This window comes from Durio zibethinus, chromosome 18 (assembly GCF_047325235.1).
Source record: "Durio zibethinus cultivar Kanyao isolate XHJ-2024 chromosome 18, ASM4732523v1, whole genome shotgun sequence".
Lineage (NCBI taxonomy): Eukaryota > Viridiplantae > Streptophyta > Magnoliopsida > Malvales > Malvaceae > Durio > Durio zibethinus.
Window position 1 is genome coordinate 22,925,838 of NC_143179.1, and position 21,853 is coordinate 22,947,690.

General features: G+C 35.3%; 4 protein-coding genes across 6 annotated transcripts; 2 read left to right on the forward strand and 2 right to left on the reverse strand.

Moving 5' to 3' along the window:
* Positions 1-1,898: 1,898 nt before the first annotated feature.
* Positions 1,899-5,736, forward strand: LOC111300097 (RNA demethylase ALKBH9B-like). 3 transcript variants are annotated; one of them, XM_022895719.2, is made up of 6 exons: positions 1,899-2,201; positions 2,585-3,205; positions 4,338-4,423; positions 4,549-4,859; positions 4,974-5,045; positions 5,171-5,736. In XM_022895719.2, the coding sequence occupies exons 1-6, from the start codon at positions 2,030-2,032 to the stop codon at positions 5,457-5,459; spliced, it is 1,551 nt and encodes a 516-aa protein (XP_022751454.2). In that variant the 5' UTR covers positions 1,899-2,029; the 3' UTR covers positions 5,460-5,736. The 3 variants fall into 3 exon arrangements, with proteins under 3 accessions (XP_022751454.2, XP_022751455.2, XP_022751456.2); XM_022895720.2 differs by having other exon boundaries at positions 2,618-3,205; XM_022895721.2 differs by having other exon boundaries at positions 2,654-3,205.
* A 3,385-nt stretch (positions 5,737-9,121) lies between these two features.
* On the forward strand, positions 9,122-11,030 carry LOC111300814 (protein WUSCHEL-like). The gene is made up of 3 exons (XM_022896431.2): positions 9,122-9,616; positions 9,795-9,895; positions 10,387-11,030. The coding sequence occupies exons 1-3, from the start codon at positions 9,232-9,234 to the stop codon at positions 10,765-10,767; spliced, it is 867 nt and encodes a 288-aa protein (XP_022752166.2). The 5' UTR covers positions 9,122-9,231; the 3' UTR covers positions 10,768-11,030.
* A 7,183-nt stretch (positions 11,031-18,213) lies between these two features.
* On the reverse strand, positions 18,214-18,799 carry LOC149513896 (uncharacterized). Its single transcript, XM_089746876.1, has one exon. The coding sequence runs from the start codon at positions 18,693-18,695 to the stop codon at positions 18,360-18,362; it is 336 nt and encodes a 111-aa protein (XP_089603002.1). The 5' UTR covers positions 18,696-18,799; the 3' UTR covers positions 18,214-18,359.
* Positions 18,800-19,660: 861 nt separating this feature from the next.
* LOC111301087 (WEB family protein At3g51220-like) lies at positions 19,661-21,205 on the reverse strand. Its single transcript, XM_022896585.2, has 2 exons — positions 20,759-21,205; positions 19,661-20,365 (listed from the first exon to the last, which is right to left on the reverse strand). Exons 1-2 carry the CDS (start codon positions 20,951-20,953, stop codon positions 19,889-19,891), a joined length of 672 nt encoding a protein of 223 aa, XP_022752320.1. The 5' UTR covers positions 20,954-21,205; the 3' UTR covers positions 19,661-19,888.
* Between the last annotated feature and the right edge of the window lie 648 nt (positions 21,206-21,853).

The following is a 21,853-nucleotide window of genomic DNA, read 5'->3' on the forward strand; positions in this document are numbered from 1 at the left end:
ATCTCAAACAAATCTCTAACAAATCTCAAACAAATCTCTTATGAGATTTGAATCAATATTCCCAACAAATAGAGCAAACCTTTCATTTTGATACCGCATACAAACTCATTATATATTTAAAAAATCATTAATCATCAAATAAGCAAAAAGAAGTGTTAGGTACATACCTGAAAATGGGCATAGCTTGGTCAATATCTCCTGCAAATCATAGAAATCATTATCAAAAAGTATTTTGAAAGGTTTCTTTTTCCCAAAAATTAAGTTCGATGTGTGATGATTCTATTAGCAAAATGAAACAAAAATAAAAGAATGGTTGTAAATTTTTTTATTTTTCAAGATAATTTAATAGTGAAACATCATTATTTTGTAAGAAAATCAACAAATTCACATCAATTTTTTGAGTCAGAAGTTTCTTCTTGGTGCTCTTATTAAGATGCCTTAAAAAAAAAAAACTCTCACAATCAATAACTTAATGAGGAATGAAAGAGGGAGACGTAAGGCTACGAATGGTTGGCTTACCATTTTAAAAAGACAAATGAATGTAATTTTGTTTTTATCCAAAGAGGCAAACATGTCTATCACTTCTATTCTTTATCTACAAAAACTTTAAAATATTATTAAAAAATTATTAAATTTTTTTTGTGTCTTAAAATAAATAATTCACACTGATAAAATCCTAGAGATAAAATTATGTAAGTTATAATAATTTTATTTAAGTACAGAATTTGAGAATAAATTTAAAAGTTATAATGATTGATAAAGCATATTCACGTTAACATGCGTGCATACCTATCGTCAGGAGCATATGCTTTTCTTTTATTTCCATAGTTATATGATAGTTTGGATGCCAATGAGCTAATTATATTTATCCCCTTATCTCCCACAATATTTACTTATGAATGCAAACTTTATTCTAATAAAGACAAATGAAATAATTTCGTCCTTATCTTGAAAATGATACATCTCATAAAAAGTGTTTGGGGTTATCTTTTGTCTATAAAAATTCAAAATTATTATTAACAAATTTATAAATTTTTTTTGTGTCCTAAAGTGAACACTTGTTGCGCATGTAAGAGACCAGTAGATAAAAATATAGAGGTAACATTGCATCATATTATCTATGGTGAAGAAGAATCAAACTGTTGAAAATACTTTTAATTTAAATGTTTTAATATTAAAATTAAATAAATATAAAATATTTTCATATGTTAAATTTTAAGACTCAAGATTGAAAAATATTACTCAAAACTGACCTTGAGCTTGATGGTCTACTCAATTAATGGATAAATATTAAATTAGATAGTAAATCGAAAAAGAAAAAGAAAAAAAAGGCTAAATTTACTATTATAAATATTATGTCTACATAAAATATTTATATCCCTTAGAGCTTAATTAAAAAAAATTAAAAATAAAACACTCTTTTTATCCCTTATTTTAAGATTTAATTTAAACATGATAATTACGATAAAATGATATAAATATAATATAAAAATAAAGTACAAAAATAATACAACTTAAATTTTTAGTAATGATTATATATGAATTTAATAAAATTAAAAAAATAAATGTCATATTTTTATGTAAACATAAATGATGATATGTAATTTTTATATAAAATATAATATAAATATATAAAATTTAATATTTTATATACGAATCATTAAATTTAATTTAACTGTATTTTTTTGCATAAATACTACTAAAAAAATTTAACTGGTCTTGGGCCGAAAAGCAAACGAATCCAACTGACCCGTTTTGTTGGGACTTATGGGCACAACGACAACAATCTAAACAATTGGGTAGAATTAACACTCCAAACCCATCATCCAGCAAACGGAAATTACATAAAAACCCTAAAGAATTAACCTTTATGTTCACGAAAATCGTTGCTGTTAACTGTAAAACCCAAGGAAGGTCACGAATAACAAAGATATTGGGTTTTGTTCGTTTCTTTTTCCCGCAGCATTTGATCACACGTAACCCGAATCTCTCACTATCTCTTCCCCGAGTCAAGACTCAGACAACCCCAATGAACGATCTCGAGCGACTCAAGAAGGACGACCTGTTTCTCGTGCAGTACCAGCCATCCGAACGCAGAATCGCCTCCGAGTTCTTAACCACGTGGCTTCCTTTCCTTTCAAGAGATCTCTGCCACCGCTGCACCCAAGCCCTCACTCAACGTATCCGCTCTCTCGGCACAGGTACCCTCCTTTTTAGCGTTTTAATGTTAAACGTTGCTCCTCTGGTTGCTTCTGCTTTTAATTAAGTTTGAAGTAAGGGTTTTACCTTCTAAAATTTGCTAATCGAATTTCCCTTTTTTTGTTATACATTTATTTATGTTAGGCCGAAGAAAAGTCGGCTTTGGTTAGATTTTGTTTTGGTTTGGAAAAAGATGTTATTTGGCTAATTGTCCTTTATAATTGGGATTAGAAATAACAATTCATTGAATTTTATTTTACTTTGCCATGGATACTGCAATTAGGGTTTTTATTATAAAAAAAAAAAAAAAGAAAAATGAAAGAAATTTAGGGTTTGTGTTTGCTGATAAGAAGATTTTGTGTTGTATGGCATATTGGGATTCTAGAACATGAAGGAGATGCTCACCTGGCCAATTCAGATCTGAATGCAGTTCCTTCTACTCCCAATAATGCAGAATCACAAGAATTAAATGAGAATTGTCATGATAATTGTGATGCAAATTCGATCAGAAGTTCAAAAGATGGAGAAGATACAAACTCATTCGGTAGTTGGAAAGATGAGGCAAATGGGTTGTCTGAACCCGTTGGAGAAGCACCCACTAGTTGTGGAGCTGCCAGTGGATCACCTTTGGTTCAAACCCTGGTTCCCCGTCTGTCATGGGCAGACATGGCGCAGGAAGATGAGCTTGAGGAAGTAGAAGAAGAAGAGCAACAGCAGTCAGAGTCAAGCAAGCGAATAGTTAATTTAACTGCTTCCACCGAGGAGTTGAGGATATCTAAGGTTGTTGAGAAGACTAAATTGTCTAGGGATCAGAGAGAGTGCATTAGGTTTATGAATGTGAAGAGGAAGAAAGATTTTATATGTTTGGAGAGAGTTAAAGGGAAGATTGTCAATATTCTTGAGGGGCTTGAACTTCATATGGGAATTTTCAGTGCTGCAGAACAGAAGAGGATAGTTGACCATATTTATATGCTTGAGGAGATGGGGAGAAAAGGAGACCTTAAAGGTTAGTATTTACAGGTTGCTAATCTTGTTTGTACAGTTGAACTGTTGAGGCTTAGGCAATATATTCTTTGATTTGTGGATATATGAGTTTATGTTCTTGAGTAGTTTCTCTGGCTAGGGTTCTTTTTTTGAGGTTTAATGAGCTTGTCATAGGTACATCCACCCAATTTTATTTAATATAAATGGAGCTTAACTCAATAAAACGTGATGGAAAGTAGCATTTATCATGTTATGTGTTGGCATCAATAAATTAACATAACAGCATTTACGGAGCACATGTATATGGGGTATGCAACATTCTTTGGTTTAATGTACTGTCAGTAGAATTAACTGAACAGAGCCTCCGAACCATTAAACCTACCTGGTATGTTCTTTGGTGCTTTGTTGTCTATCATGCAATGCTGGATATTAAGCTTTTAGTTAAAAACTTAGATCACAAAAATAGGCTTCATTTAATGACCTTCAGTTCTCTCTACGAATCATTGCTTGTTGGGCTTCTTAGTTTTCTCTTGTATGTCAAGCCAAGAAGCAGCTGAGTGGCTGACTAAACAGTCAACCCCATTCCTGATAATGGATTATTTGTGCTATACTCCCATTTTTCTACTATGGTTTTTTTTTTTTTTTGCTACCTCACTTTCTGCCTTTAATGGCATTCATATATTGCATAGACTTTGATGTTTAAGTCTGCCTCTAAAATGTTTTTAGATCTTAAGGGAAGCACTTGGTGGTTCAGTGGATTATCCAGGGGCAAGTTTCAAATCCATAGATCATGATTATTTTAAATCCCCTCTATAAAGGAGTCTTCTAGCATGAGTGTCTTTAATGGGTTCCTATCAAAATGTATTTAGCAAAAAGAGTCAGTAGGATTCTCTTATCCTCTGAGTGAACATTAGGTCAGCATGAGCAATGAGCTTTAGTAAATCAATGGTGCATTGGAGTAATATGGTTTGTGTCTTTGGAAACAAGTTTTGTAGCTTTCCTTTATCATTCATCCTTGTGTGCAACATGCAGACATGTCTTTGTGCCTTTGTAGATTAACAGTTTCTCAACAAGTTATATTTACATCATGCATCACGTTTAAGTAATTGTATTCAAGGATATCATTTATATTCATTTTGGAATATATTATACAGAACGCACATTTACAGCACCACAGAAGTGGATGAGAGGAAAAGGACGAGTAACTCTGCAATTTGGTTGCTGTTACAATTATGCAACGGTAGGTTTCTCCTTATCCTTGTTTGACTTTGAAGATTAGTTGAGTAAGTGTCCGGGGACACTGTAGTAACAAGAAGCAGTAACTCGAGGTTGAAAAGCTTTATTACGTTTACCTTCTGGTGGCAGGATAAAAATGGTAATCCACCTGGCATTCTTCAAAATGAAGTTGTAGATCCTATACCCCATCTCTTCAAGGTGATCATTAGAAGGCTGGTCAGATGGCATGTGCTTCCTCCAACCTGTGTGCCTGATAGTTGTATTGTTAATATTTATGAAGATGGTGATTGTATACCTCCTCACATTGACAACCATGATTTTGTTAGACCATTCTGTACTGTGTCGTTTCTGAGTGAGTGCAATATAGTTTTTGGGTCAAACTTGAAGGTTGTGGGGGCTGGTGAGTTTTCCGGTTCAATTGCAATTCCCCTACCTGTGGGGTAAGATTCTTTTCATGCACTAACTAGTCCTATCTATCTATATCAAGTCATGGAATCATTATCAGTTTAGATCTATTGAGTTAAAAACTTAAAATCAGTTATTTCTCCTATCAGATCAGTTCTGGTTTTGAATGGAAATGGAGCAGACGTTGCTAAGCATTGTGTGCCTTCAGTTCCTACAAAGAGGTATAAGTTGAAATTTATGATGTTTTTATTGTTTGTTTAGAAGCTCGCACATTAATATCTGGTCTTATAACTTGTTCATTAATTTCTGTACTTTTAACTTTCTGCGCTATTGCTTCTCTTCTCAGGATATCAATCACATTTAGGAAAATGGATGAATTGAAACGGCCAATAGGATATGCTCCAGAACCCGACTTGCAGGAGATTGAACCATTGTCTTATGATGCAGAGAAACCAAAGAGATTAAATTCACCTAAAACTGATCGCCATGTAAAAAGGCAACCATTTAGAAGAGAGGGTAAAAAGGAAGCCTGGGGGTTAACAGAGAGTAATGAGCGATGGGAACCTCGATCCTCAACCCGGACTCGAAGAGACCCTGCAAATAAGAGAAGGATCCCAGTTAATCAGGGCAGCTGATGAGTTGCTGAATGTCTATTGTGGACCTATGGTTTTCCTGGTTTGGACCTATGATTTAGCTTAACTCGAGCGAAGTTGCTTAATTTTGATGGATTGCATTGTTGCTATATATGAAGTTAATTGAATTGGTTGTACTTTGAACTATAAGGAACATGAGATTCTTTACTTTTTTTTTTTTTTTTTGCTTTTTCCCATTGAGAGTGATGTTTGTTCCATGAGGTTTGTAAATTGTATAAAACGATTTAGTACTTAAATTAGTTTCTTAGCATTTGTTAAATATGATATCACTTCAATGATTTGAGATTAAATATGCTCATCATTGTTTAGCACTCAAATTTCAATTACTTTTTCCTTCTAGTTTTCGGCTCATGATGAGGTATGAACAGAGATGGCTTCGCACATCGAGACAGTTTCCAACCTTTAAATCATTGGGAAACAAAGCTTTTACACCCCCAGAATTTTAGTTCCAGTAATTTAAATAAAATTTTTTTTTACATAGTCTTGTTCCTATCACAACCTAAGCCAGGTGAAACGTGAAACGTGAAACGTGAAACGTGGAGCTCCAACAAATAATTTGTCCAAGAAAAAATTCTGCAGCAGATTGTTGCCTAACCGAGTGAACCAAAGTAGTCTACATACATCAAAAAGAAGAATGGCGAAATAGAATACATTTGACCCTAGAAACTGCAAAAGATAAGATTTATGAACCAATTTAAAGCAACTTGAGAACTGATCCCTCACATCCACATGTTGATCTATATATATATATATATAATGTACTCTGCTAATGATAGGAGCTACTGAGTCTAGGACAGCAAAGCAGACAATTCCAAAAACATTTTACCTAGACCAAAGTTCAAACTTGAAGACAAGCTTTGCCCTGGTAGTGGTAGAGATTCGGTCAAAACACAACTAGTAAGACGAGATGTAATAAATTTGTGGTCCAAACCCAATATTATTCTTATAGGCAAAACCCTAATTGCATCAAATTTGGGTCCACCCTAGAACACTCCTAGAACTAGATACAGCAACTAGCATATGCATATATTAAGACACTGTCTCTTATCCAACTTCAGTGTCTATCATCCATTCTTGGTAAGTTTTGTTTAAGCTTGAAATGCATTTACGTACTACATCATTCAGAAGAATATATAGTAGTAAAAAAAAATGATTAAAAAAAAAGAAAAGGCAAAAAGCTTGTGGCTAGGGTTTGTCTTGCTCTATGGTTGCCAGTCAGTCACTTTCTTAGAATTAATAAGACAGAAAGCAAAAATGAAATAGGACTGCTAGGCAGAGGCTAGAAGAAGTGAGAGACTGATGAGAGATTGGAGATATGGAATGATATTGTGATGTATCTTTAGAGATATGGGGGAGAAAATAACAGCAAGAGGGATGATTACCCGAAAGAAAAGGAAGTGTACCACAGCCGGCTGCACACTACTAGGCCACTTCTTATGAGGTAAGCAGCTCAGTCAGGGATTTTTTGCATAAGAGAAAGTATAGAAAATTTAAAAAAAAAAAAGGGTCATGGGTTTTCACTGCCAAATCAAAGGCTAAAAAGTTGATCAAAACAAAGGAAAAGACTCAACTAGTATTTACTATTTAGCCAAGAAACAATATGCCAACAACCCACATGGAGAGATGGTGTGTGTTTCGGAATAGAACCAATCCAAAAAAAATGCATGATAAGGAGAGGAAATCTCATGATGGTAATGTCAAAATCAAACAAATAACACAATCTGAAAAGGTTGAAAGAAAGAAAGAAAGAAAGGGAGTGAGATAGAGGCTGCAGCAGCAGTCAGAATAGTAGAAAAAGCGCATAAGACTGTTACAGGTTGAATTCAAGGAGATTAAATATTTCCCACAGTAAGCAAATCCTTGAAAAAAGATTATATTTCCCCCATCTATAATAAAGTTAAAAAAGGATCAAGTTTTTCTTTTAGGCTATAATTATCAGACTTTGTATCAAATGTTCCGGTGTAAGGAACAAGAAACACTAATTCCAACAACATTTCGTTTCGTTGCTTCCATTTCTGGTGCCTTTTCAGGCTTCTACCACACACACACACACACACACACACACACACACACACACACACACACGAGACAACAAAAAATTCAGTAGATGGCTGGAAAGGAACAAAAAGTGATTAGAGAGGATATAATCTGTTTGCAGTTGGATCTTGAAAGTGAAAATGGGGCTGATCAATCACACTATTTCTTGAATAACTAAATAGATTATTGTGAAAATGTTAGGTATAGTAGTAGTACTTTTTATATACCAACCATTCATCATGTGAATGTCATATTATAAATGATTTAGACATAATAAGAATATACTCAAAACAGAAATGGAGAACTGAAGTAACTGTACCATTAACCAATGCCCCAAAATCTCAAGAAACTGTTGTCTACAATCCCCTTGTTTAATGCCATTGCATTTATTTTTTATAGCGCATGCGCATATATATAGGATTCTTACTATACTAGCGGTGTTGACAGCAAATTATTTTCAATTCTGTTCTCTTCTGTTAAAATTTCATGGTATCTCCATTTCAACTTCAGACGATCCCCTTGTATAGTAACAAGTGAATTCTACTGTGATTTTTTTATTGCAGAATGATTTATATCTTGGAATGGGATTTTTTTTTTTCAAAATTTTTGTGAAGCAATGTTCTAAGTGTGCATGTATTGCACCGACCATAAATTTAGGAAAACAAAGCAGAAACTAGAAAGATGAACAGCTTAGTTCGGTTCAAAAACTGCTCATTCAGGATTGAGAAACAACTCGATCGTTTGTCAAAGCTGCTTCTTTACTGCACATGGAAGCTAGTCATATGATAAATTCAACTTCCGAGACTGTACTTGCTAGACCTAGGTATCCACATAACAGCATATTCATATAGAAACTGAGCGGTCCCTCAAGTTCCTGAGCTCCAGCCCAACTACCCAAGTACAACATTGAGAAGCAAAATCCCTGAAATTCTTAAAAAGCATATCAACTGGGGGATAGGGTGATCAAAGCACTATAAGGAATACAGAAACACTAATAGAAGATTGCGATATCAGTAAAGAAAAAAGATTGCCTGGGAACAGAAAAAAAAAAAAATACAAGAAGTACTTTTGTTTAATGTGTAATTCTTTTCTGATGGATGAATCCTAAAGAAAGCATTGTTTCTTGAAATTCGTTGACAGTTTTTGCACAAGAATATCTTGTGGTCTGGTTTCTGGGCCTGGTTAAAAGAGGACCATATCTCCATTAAAAGAAGAACCCCCCATGAATTCTAAAGCACACAAAACACAAATATTATGGCATTCATTCATTCAATCAGAAGCCTCTCTCTTCATTCTTTTTTTCTTTTACTATCCTATATATCTTTTCACGCCTCATATATTTTCATCATCTCTCTTTTCTGTGTCTCTCTCTCTCATCAAGGCTGCTTAATATCATACCTCGTCATGCCTTTCCATCCAAGTAATTCCACTGATATCCTCCCTTTCTATGCCTCTTTTGTCCCTTCCCTTTTTATGAACAACGCTCTGTCAACTTCAGTCCTTCTCTGTCAGATATTTCTCTGATATCCTCTCTTCATCTCTCCATGTGCCTATCTGTCCCCTCTCTCCTTTTATATCGCAGTCCTTACTCTCTTCAGTTCATGCACTTTCACCTACTATCTCTCTTTCTAATTCTCTCCTCTCACTATCTCTCTCTATCTATTAGCTTGGTAGCTTTGGTTGCTTCTCTTTGTTTTCTTCTTGTTTTCAGTCCATCATGGAACCCCAACAACAGCAAAACCAACAACATCCAAATGAAGATAGTTGCGGCAGTGGCAAAGGAAGCTTTCTTTGCAGGCAAAGTAGTACACGGTGGACTCCCACCACTGACCAGATTAGAATATTGAAGGACCTTTACTACAACAATGGAGTTAGGTCCCCGAGTGCAGATCAGATTCAGAGGATCTCTGCTAGGCTTAGACAGTACGGAAAAATCGAAGGCAAGAATGTCTTTTATTGGTTTCAGAACCACAAGGCTCGTGAGAGGCAGAAGAAAAGGTTCACCACGACTGATGTCCCCATGCAAAGACCTACTGTTGCAAATGGTGGCTGGAAAGCTGATGATTCCTTACATAATAACAAGTATCCCAACATAAGTCATGGTTGGTTTCTGATCTTTTCTTTTTTCCCTTCCTTTTCTATTTCTAAAACCTTTACTCGTATCATCGTTTCATTTGTTTTTTCTTCTTTTTTTTTTGTGGGTGTCTGTTAGTTTTTCAGAGGATAGATATGGAGTTTTTAACTCTTTATTTTCAATGGATTTATGTGATTTTTTTGCAGGTTGTACTTCTTCATCTCCTTCTTCATCAACTGGTGTGCTTACTGTTGGCCAGATAGGAAACTATGGCTATGGGTCTATGACCATGGAGAAGAGTTTTAGGGTAAGTGACGATAAAAACGTTGGAAAGACAGTAACTTTGTACCTTGAAAGATCTAACCTGAAGCCTTTTTTTTTTTTTAACGAAGTTAAATTCTAATGCTGACAAGTTTTAAAATACTGTTAAAACAGCAAGAAATTAACTAACTTGCGTAGGAATTTAGCACATTTGAAGGGAAAAATGGAGACATATTACTAAATAATGTTATTCCATGATCCCTCGCAACATGTATAAAAGGAAAGAACCCATTTGGTTTCCTCCTTGTAAAAAGGCCAAACAGATGGAAAATTTTGCTTGAAGCATAACCATTTTCCCCTATCAAACCTAATTTAGAAGGGAGATTAACCATTTTCCCCTTTCAAGCCTAATTTAGAAGGGAGATCCAGACAACACAGTTATCTCACCCTTAGTAAAAGGGGAACAAGATAGAACGTACTTGTAATTTGTAAAAGTCCCTTTCTGACTCTCTAACTACTGTGTTTTTTAAAAACCAGGATTGCTCAATATCAGCATGTGGTAGCAGCACTGGTGCAAGCGAATCTTTAAGCCACAACTTTGGGTGGGTTGGCATCGATCCTGCATATTCTTCATCTTACGCTTTCTTTGACAAGAAAAAAATCGTTGATGGAATCCTTGAGGAGGAACTAGCAGATGAAGATGAAGAAGAAGAAGCTGCTGTTGCTCCACATATTGAAACCCTCCCACTCTTCCCCATGCACGGTGAAGACGTTAATGCTTTTTGCAGCAATATTAAGCACGAACCAGACAGCTGCTACTCTGGGTGGTACAGGTCTGATGATGGCTACACTGGTTCTCGAGCTTCACTTGAGCTCAGCCTCAACTCCTATACGGGCAGATCACAGGATTCTATCTGATGAATATTTCCCCTTGTATGTTTCATCCTAGTATTAATCATGTTATTATGATGTCTACTGTCTTCTCAATTAGCTAGTAATTATGGCTTTAATATGGTATAAACTACCAGTTTGTCCCTTGTTTTTTATGTGCAAAGTTGTCCTAAACTTGACATGTGTCATGCGAAGCACTTAATTAACAGGTGAACATCTTTATTTTTCCTGTCTTTTTGCCAAGAATATTCCATGATAATTATGATAAGCTAAGATAAGGAAGGATTAAGAAAAGAATAGATGGATTATGATGCTTAGTTTTGGAAATTTACTGATCTTGTTAGTGAAGTTAAAGCTTTCCAAAACATTAGTTTTATCAACAGAGAAACATTACCTTCCTATGCAAATTGTAAGGAGATGGTTTTCTGTCACCTTCACTGACTTGATGACAGTATTAATGATCGAGCCATTTTCAAGCAGAAGTGACAGGAGGACTGAAGATGTTTGAACAATCAATTCCAAAAAAAAAAAAAAAAAAAGAACTTGAACAACTTCTCCAGGGCCTCAAATAGCCGGTGGGCGAGGGGTTTTCACGACAGAGATTTAATGTGGGACCCCTACGAGGTGATGAGCCTAAGGAGTTTGAGTTACATATAGGGTTTGTTTTGCTTTTATCTTTTTATCCGAAATGGCTGACGGTTCTGTCAAGTCTACATAAAGATAACTGGAAAAATTTTGCCAACGACAGTACATATATGATACCAAGGAAATGAAGGGAAGGAAAAGGCATCATAAAAAGATGATGAAAAGTGAGAAAAAGTTGTGGTATGTTCCAGCCGTTATGATGAAAAAAAAAGAAGGGGTATATATTTTGAAGTTTGAACCGACATCGAAAACACCGCAAATTATTCGATTAAACCAAATATTGAAGCTGCCCAGTTCTCATTCACCACCACCCATCATTTCAAATAAAACAAATATACCTGAGATATAAATGGAACCCGAGACACAGTTTAGGGCCATGGCATGTGATTTTGGATGTTAACAATAAAATGTTATGATATGGGCATAAATAGATATTCAACTTCTCAAATCTGTTAATTTCTTACTGTTTAATTTTTCTTGAGTCTGTTAGAAGCCCGTTGTGAACGGGAACAGCTTTTTTTATAATTGATGAAAAAGGGTCCCTATCAGCAAGATTTTGGGTGGATGCATTTCCTTAATTTGGTTTGACATATTTTCACACTTTACGGCAAGGGATGACCCCCCAATGTCTTTTGGGGCATTGAAGGTTAGACTTGAGAGAGATGAAGCCAGAGAGAGCAGATTGAAGATAAGGAAACTATAGAGAATGCTTCTGATCCTGGTTGATAGATATTTTAGAGATTTAGTTGTAGATCGAAGACGATCCTTAAAGCTTTTTGAGGCTCCAAGTACGTAATGTCCCTTACCAGTAAAACTGAGTCATGACTAGCACGCGTTTCAGCCTGTTTTTGCAATAAGTGTTCCAAAGGGCTCCATTCCTAGTTTGTTTTCTTACCATTTTGGTAGAAAATGCCCTATTTGAAGTTTTTCCAAAGGATACCATGTGTTTTTTACATAAATGTTTTGTTTTCATAGCCATGTATGTACATCTCTCTGTCAATTCCATCATCATGAATTTCTCTTCCTTTGTAATAACTCCACAGTCAGGTTCCATGTCTCAAGATAAGAACAGTAATTGACTCGTAACAGGGATTTGAGGAGCCTAAATTACAAGCTATTCTCATTGTTATATTTTTTCGAGCAAGAGATTGCAGGAAAGCTAGCACAGGAGCATGTACAACCTAGCTCTTGAAAAATAATTACATGGACTGGTAAGACTAACTTGTATAGACAGAGCTTGGTTACCTGTCCAGTGCATCAGTTAAACAAATGTCCCTGCCCATTCAATGTTTTAACAGATGTATGAGACTGAAGCAACACAGATAGGAACATTTGCACCAAATCATCTATCAGTAAAAGTGATGAACCTTACAAATACTGCTTGGCATTATAAGTGTGGAGCAACTAAAGCCCTACTTCCTTCCAACATGTGCTGCCAATTTAGACAGATCTGGAATCCAAAATGACAGCTTAGTAGACTCTGTTACAAACATAAGACTCCCAGTAGCCCACTTAATGGCAAGAGGCTCAGTATCAGTTCTTATCCAGTTCCTATTTATTACAGAAGGTTCACTATTCATCATCCAACTTGCAACCTGAAGAGAGCAAAGAAGAACTACTAGTATAGAAAAATATGACCACGTAAAGAAGTTAACATTTTAAGGGAGGAAATAATTTAAAGGGGATGAGATATATACTAAAATATAAAAGAAAATAACATATGAAATTACAACTGGCTTCACATTTTATGTGGATAACTAAAAGCAACAATAACAGAAAAAGAATGTCAACAAGTGTATATGGACCACTTAGCATGATCTTGATTAATTAATTGCAAATTTCGCATGAAAGACGTTAAGCGTTTGATTAACTCACAAGCGTGCCACGAAATGAATCAAGCACATGAATAACCCATCCATGGTTGTCAAAAGCATGAGTCATCCATTGTTGCTTAACTTTCCAACATTTGCATTGGAAACATCTCCCCCAACAGAAAAGATTTCAGAAGGGCCCGAAACAGATTCTAAGTTCCCAATTGGATACAAAGAGACCATCTATGGAAAAGATGAACCCCTGAGGTTATCTTATATAAATTGTGAACCTTTTCATACATGAGGGCATCAAACATTCTGATGTATCCTCCAAAGGCAATAGCAAAGACTAGCCCCTGATCATCATAAGCTACGGCAGGCCTGCCTTGCACGTGTAAAAGACCCTATAATACAATAAATAGAAAATTTGAAGGAAAGAAACGCATATCTAAATATCAATCTAAACATGCCATTCACCTGACATTTCTCTGTGCGTTGATCCCAGAGTAGAGCAGTTTGATCAAGAGAACCAGAGATGAAAGATTCATTGTGTGAGCATAGGCTAAGTGAAACAACTCTAAAAGGAATACAAACAATAACAAATATCATTCAAACAAATCCTAATTACAGATACTTTTTGGTGTGCAAGCACTTAATTGGTATCAACAAGCAAACCTGTCATTGGTGACCTTTAAATTAGCACAAGTACTTGTCATTATGCAATGACAGAAGCCGGAACAACTCTAAAACAATGAAACATTGGAACTCCACCAATCAATACAAAAACTAAAATAACACCAACAAAAACACATTCAGATAGTTGCAGTGATAACATACCATCCCAACCATTCTCTGAAGAGTAGGATGCGAAGTAAAGCAAACTTAGATCAACCCCATACTTTTTGCTATTAATTGTTTTCAAACATCTGAAAAAATTAATTAAATTAAACAAAGAACATTGATTTTCAAATTAATAAAGCAAGGAAAACCATCACATTATTGCTTAAGTGGCACTGGAAACATCATGAAGGCGGATAGGTTCATCTTCACTAGCAGTTACTAAATAATATGTTCTGTGAAAAATAATTGAAGAAAAAAAATCATTTTTTTCAGCTAACAATTGTAATTTATGACATAATTGAAATAAAGAATAAATTAGGAGGTGGAATTTAGATAATCTTTAAAAACCATGCCGATTTCCATGATTTGAAGGATTTCTTCGGTGAGTTCCAATGATGCTTTCTCTTCTTTTCAGATCGCTGCCCTAAACAAGCCATTGTAAAAAAAAAAAAAGCAAATTGAAAAATTTTTCTGAAGGTGCAGGTATTATCGTGAGGGAATCTAAAGGAAATGCACTTGGGGCAGCAGCCATTAAAATAACAGAAGCAACATATCCTTTTACAGTGGAAGCAGTAGCAGCAGTCAAGGCATTGGATTTTGTACATGAAATGGGCTTCAGCAGCATAGTACTCGAAGGTGATGCTCTTTGGATCATGAAGAAACTCAAGTCATCAGAACCTGACTTGTCTCCTGTTGGAACAATTGTTGAGGAAGCCAGAACGAAGGTAGCCCATGAGCTAGCAAAATATGGATTACAAGTTGATGCTGATGAATTCTGGGTTAAGGAGGTCCCTCCTATGATATTGCAACAATTACATGACGATTGTAACCATTTCAATGAATGAAATTCATATTTTATTCCAAAAAAAATGATAATAAGATGTTCTTAATTGCTTCTAGCAAACAAAGAAAAAGATATATATTTTTCCAGACATGAAGCTGATTTTCTTGGAACTTGTATAGCTGTCATGATTAAATGTAACTACTCCAACACAACCAACTGGACCTTTGTGTTTATCATGCAATGCAGTTGTTGACTTATCTCCTGTTAAAATAAAGTATGAAGTATGAACCTGACAGAAAAGGAAGGAAACAAAGGAGAATCCAACATCTGCGGGCCTTTTTCTTTTTTTTTTTTTTGGATAAATGCATTTTGTACATGAAAAGAAGCAGACAATGTCTGCTACAGTAAACTTGTTAAAACTAAGACATTACAAACTTAAAAAACACTAAACTATTAAGTCCCCAAGAAAAAAAGAAATATAGTTCCTTGAGGATATGACTCGCAGAGAAGAGTTACAAATCCTTAGTTGAACTGCCTCCTTGATACAAGCAACAACAGAATCAAGAATCAACACTGCAGGGGATCGGCCAAATTTTCTTTGTTTTTTTCCTTCCAAATAAAATAGATATAAGCTGTCCAAGCAAGTCTGAGAATGGTAGATTTCAAAGACTTGCCTTTGAGAGAACAAATTGCCCATTGAAGTTCAGACTTCAGAGTTCAGAGTTGCAATCACCAACAACATGATGGATATTAGAGATTTGCAAAAGAGCAGCCCAAACGTGATGAGATAAAGGACATGAGAAAAATAGATGATCTCTGGATTCAGGACTAAATCCACAAAATAAGCAATTTGTGCTCACAATAGTTAAGTTTGCCCAATTCGAGCGTCACTTAGGCACATGAAGAGGAAACTAAATAACTTTATGTCCAGAGATTATTTGGACGGTTCTCATGTGAATAAAGAAAATTATATTATTAAAAAATTTTAATAAGACGTTCTATATTTATATAAAAGACCTAAAAACATGATAACTTAAAGTTTTTGGGTCAAGTGATATCCAACATATATGTATGAGCTTTCTGGTGTGCTTTTGTGGCTTCAAGTGTGACTTATCTCTCCAACAACCGGTACCAAAGTCAAGGTTATAAATTCGAGTCTCAGTGATATTGTTAGCAGAGGGATTATTGGCAGATCGGAGGTTGGTCATGTCTATCAACTCCATATGCTCAAATGCCAATATCAAAGTAAAAAGATTCGATTTAGATGCAGTGATTTTGCTTCTAGTAAAAAGGTTCGATTTAGATGCAGCGAGTGTGCAGAAACAAAACACCCAAGTAGGTGATGTATTAAGTCAACTTAGAGTGCAAGCTTGAAAGGTATTGAGACAACTTAAGTGGCAATATTGAGTGTTGTGATTGAGCCTAAAAACGCACTAAAGATGTGAGGTTGCCTAGCTCAAAAAAGGTATTGATAGGATTTACTCGCACGAGGGAGTCGAGGTGAGACTTGATGAGAACTCATAAGTAAATAAGGAAGATTGTTAGAATAAAGTTCACATGTAAGTAAAGAATCCTACATCAGTAAAAAATCTAAATGAGATACCTTATATATATATAGAGAACCTAATAGTTTAAGCTTTTAGGCTCTAAGTAGTATCCGACTTGTATATATGAACTTTTTAATACTCTTTCATGAGCTCCAAATATTGCTTATCTCCCCAACAATTAGTATCAGAGTTAAGATTACGAGTTCGAGTCCCAATAGTGTTGCTAGAGGGAGATTATTGGTAGATTAACCTATGACAAACCGAAAATTGATCGTGTTCATCAACTCCATGTGCTCAAATGCCGATATCAAAGTAAAAATGTTCAACTTGGATTGTAACGAGTGTATGATAATATGCAAAACACCTAAATGGATAATGTACTGAGTTAACCTGTGATAGAATATAAGATTGAGTCCAGGCTGTGAGTTAACCTATGATGAAGTGCAAGATTGAATGTTGGGCTTAAGGTGCATTGCCATGTACTGAGTCAACCTGTGATGAGTGTAAGATTGAGTTCAAGATAAAGTTACCTAGCCTAAAAGAGATGTTAATAGGATTTATTCGTACGAAAAATTTGATGTGGGACTTAGATTGAATCCAAGTTATGAGTCAACTATGGAGTATTTAGATTGAGTCCAAGTTGTGACTATGATGGAATACAAGATTAAATCCAGGCTATGATTGATTGCAAGCTTGAGAGGCACTGAGACAACTTAAACAGTAAGTTTTTGAGCTCAAATAGTATCCAATATGTATATATGAACTCTTTAGTGTGCTCCCATAGGTTCCAAATGTGGCTTATCTCTAATATTTGATATCAGAGCCAATGTTACGAGTTTGAGTCCTAGTGGTGTTGCTGGGGGAAAATTATTAGCATATCAATCTATGGCAAATCAAATATTGATCGTGTCTATCAACTCCATATACTTGAATATCAGTTTCAGAGTAAAAAGGTTCGACTTGGATTGCAGCTAGTATATGATAATATGCGAAAACGAAACACTCAAGTGAGTGATGTACTGAGTTTGCTTGTGATAAAGTGTAAGATTGAGTCCAGGCTATGAGTCAACCTATGATGGAGTGCAAGATTGAGTGTTAGGCCTAAGGTGCACTAAGATGTACTGAGTCAACTTGTGATGAAGTGCAATATTGATTCTAAGGTAAAGTTACCCAACCCAAATGAGGTGTTGATAAGACTTACTCATATAAAGGAGTCGAGGTTGGACTTAGATTGAGTCCAGACTGTGAGTCAACCTATAGTGGAGTACTTAGATTGAGTCCAGGTTGTGATTGATTGTAAGTTTGAGAGGCACTGAGACAACCTAAACAATAAGGTTGTGTATTATGATTCAGTCCAAACTTGAGAGGCATTGAGATAATTTAAACTCATAGAGAGACAAGGTTGAACCCACAGAGAGGTAAGGTTGAATGTTGGGCCAAAGGTCCAAGATGTGAGGTTGCTTGGCTTAAATAAGGTGTTAGATAGGATTTACTTGCATAGGAGAGCAGAGGTGGGATTTGATGATAACTCACAAGTGAACGTGAGAGATTTTTAGAATGGTTCACTGAGTAAAGAATCTTACATTACTAAAAAATTTTAATGAGATGTCCTGTATATATATAGAATACCCAAGAACTTAATAACTTAAACTTTTAGACTCACGTGATATCCAATATGTATGTATTAACTCTCTAATATGTTTCAGGGACATTGATCTAACAAATCTAATGATTTCTCGAGGTGGGACTTTGATCTCTGGTTTTGATACATCAATAAATTCAAACCATCAATAGAAAAACAGATATGGAAATTTCCTGTAAATACAAACTCATAAAAGGCCAAAAATAAATTTCTACAACTCCCTTAAATTTCATACACAATTTACAAATCTACATCTCACACCTCATATTATACATTTACCCAAATCTTCAAACTAAAACCAGAAGTTCTATATAAAACAAACTCACATTTAAATCATGAAAATGTCTATATCACATAACTGGAACCGGCATGACCACTTCACTAGTAGCTTCCATATTTGAACTATTAACACTGGAGTCCCGGTTCTCCTCTCTGGTCGCCGTTTTCTTGATGACTTCGATGCAATCTGCCACAGCTTCGCTATGGTGAGCGTCAGCCTGCCGGTTATATTTTTGTGGGCTGGTGGATGAGCTAGTGTGCTGATGTGAGGCCTTGGTCGTGAGAGCTGACAGCATTATCAGGCGAAAAACTGCTTCTCGGAAGCGTTCTAACAGGGTCATTGGTGATAAACGTTTGATTTTGTTGTTTCCTTTGAGCCTTGGCATGCAAAGAATACTGCTCTTCATTTACTTGGGGCTACCTCTGGTTTTTTTCTCCATATTCTCAGGTCGTTTGCCTTTGATAATAGAGGGCCTGCCTATATACAAGAATCTAATCCACCACCAGACAATTTTTATATGCATGTTGTTAATTAACTTCCAATGGCTATAATGGTTGAAAAGGGAAGCATCATTGAGTTTTTGCTATGGGGCCTGAAAACCTTAATCCTTAATCATAGTGTCAGAAATTTTGCTGGAAAAAGCTGGGAATCAGTTTTAAAAATCATGCACAACAATTGTTTATAAAAACAAGTTTTAAAAATTAAGTTGTTTTCAGTTCTCTTCTATATTTATAATCTGAAGGAACAATCATAACGACTTCATCATGTGCATACCAAGACATAATAATCCAGAAAACAGGGTCAGGATAATAATTTCCTTTTGAAAAGTTGCTTTAGTATATTAAAAACACAGGAATTGGAAATGGTCCCAGGACTTAAACCATGACCCCTAGAGTTTCGGTTTTGCTTGTAATTAATGTGTTAAAAGTAGATTAGCAAAGCATGTTAGCAAACTTTTTTTTTTGTCTTGACTGGTATTCTCATAAGGCTCACATGGCTACATGTGAATCGGCTACATAATTTTAATGCAATCGTTTATGGCTCAACCACAAGTACATTAAATTCAATTCAGCCGACTTGCCGGTCATCAAAGAATCCTTGTTTTTACCCTTTTGGAATAAGACATGAAAATATGTTCTTCTAGTTTGCACAATTATCTGTTTCACATCAATATGGAGCTAGTGAATCCTTCTCCACCATGCTTTGAATTGAATTTTCTGTCCGATGACTGTCCGTTTTTGTTTGCAAGATTTGTAAACATTGAAGGGACTTGTTGGATTGATTTTTGTCTGCTAATATGAATGCATCACCATTTCTGATATCCATCACATCATTCCCTTTAGTTTTTCATTTTACTATTGCAATAACTTTCTCAAATTTTTGCATTTGAAAAGAGAGAATTCGAAAATTTTTCTTTGAGCACTGTAGCCAATTCAATAATCATGCTCCAAAACCAAATGTTCGGTGCATGATCTATAATTATTACACAAGCTCCAGCCATTTTGGTGGCTACTCCAACAAAATTAATACCCTTCTCTAAACCATGACAAAGAAAAATATTGCATGCCTAACTAATAATGCCTCGGAACTCATTTGCTCTTAGTACTGATCATCTTCTTTATTTCCCTTCTTCTTGGAAAATAGCCATCCAATTATGGGGATTAATGGCTTCCTTCTAACTTTCTTAGCCGAGGTTGGTCTTTCCAGCTTTTCTTCTCTGTTGACAATAACTTGAGCTAATGAAGGAGGGCTAGCAAATTTCACGTATCTCTTCTTTTGAAACTCCTCTGGCTCTTCATCTCGTGTCATGGTGCCTATTTTGGCTGCGTTTTGCATAAACTTAAAGTCTTCTATATCAGGATCAAACCGCTGCTTCTGGAACTCTCTTGCTGCCATGACCTGTTGTAGCTCCTTTTTGGTTTGTTCAAGCTCTTCCCTCAGTGTTTTTATTCGATATGACATCAAGTTGCCTTCCTCTTTGGCCTTTTGCAGGCTTTGCTTTGTTTCTTCTAGCTCAGCTGTTAGGGCTGAAATCTTTGATCGACTCTGCCCTCTTTCTCCAGCTTCAGCTTTCATCTAACAGAGAAAATCCAACATTTTTCGCGTTATTACCAGCAACTATGTATAGGTAATAGTAATTAAAACGTCTTACATTCATATTCAAGACTAGGCATAATTATAAATAAGCCCTCCAACTCCCTACTACCCGATATATTTGAGCCCAGACCTACCAGATGCCGTATTTTAAAAGTGATTGTATGAATCAAATATGCTAAACTCATTGACATAAAAACCACTGATCATCTCTAAACTACTTGCTTTATGATACTACTATTTTGCATGAGATAAACTATGGTTCCATATTTAATTAAAGTGCATGAACTGTTTCATTTGTTTCTCCCATGAGTAAAATTTGATCAGCAACCTTAGCAGAAATATATAAATTCAAGTATAGACAAAGAGACAAACCTCTTTGAGCTTGTTGCCATAAATTTCTCCAACCAGAACTTTTTCTCCAAATAACATGACTGCCTCCTTAACAGACCGAAAGGGTGGTCGGGTATCAATCTCCGCCCTTCCAATGACAATGACGCCTCCTTCCTCCCTCTCCATGGCCGAAGGCTGTTGCAACTCCAGTGAACCAGAGATAGATGGATAGAACATGGGACGTGAATGAATGAATTATGAGGTGGTGACAAAGATCTCCTTTTAATACCAAGTAATTACAACAAGAGAGAGATGAAAGCGAAAGATAAAGAAAGTTAGTTAGTAATGGAGTTTGATATAATTAGCTTAACTTAGAGGAAGCTAATAAAAGATATTATCATTGTTGGGGTTAGTTTCTTCGCGTCCACTTCACTGGAATTCTGTTAATTGAAGTTGACAAGAGGTGGTTGCCATTTGGATCCCTTTTTTTGTTCGTAAGTTCTAATGTGTGAACCTGAAAGCACTCCCCCTGGCCCCTTGTCTTGACTAGGACTTGCCTTCTTGGCGTAGCTAGACATGTGATCGACCCCAACTGAATCAATACAACTAAAAATTTGAGTTCGAAAAAATTAGTTTGATCAAGTTTTAATTTATAAATTAAAATTTGATCAGACATAAAAATTAAATTATTTAAATTTATTTGATTAAAATTATTTATTGAATAAAAAAATAAATATAATTTTCATACTTGACTTTAAATTTAATTATTTGTATTTAAATTTAAATTCATTTATATATACATATTTACATATATATATATATATAAATAAAATAATAAAAAAGCTATTAAAATAAAAAACTCAATTAAACATTCGAATTTATTAAATCAAATATTAAAATGTTCAAATTTAATATGACAATGATTAAATCAAATTCAAACGAGGACACGACGAGTCATTCATATCTCTATCCACCCCTGATAAGGCTCCTTTAGTCGTTAGTGGACCATAATTTTCGTGACAAACTACCTCCATGAGAGGAGTTGGTTACAAGGTACTGTCGTAGAATATGAAAAATTGTGGACCGGGCAAAGAAGTATGAAACCGAGTTTGGATCACAATTGCAGTAGCCCAATAC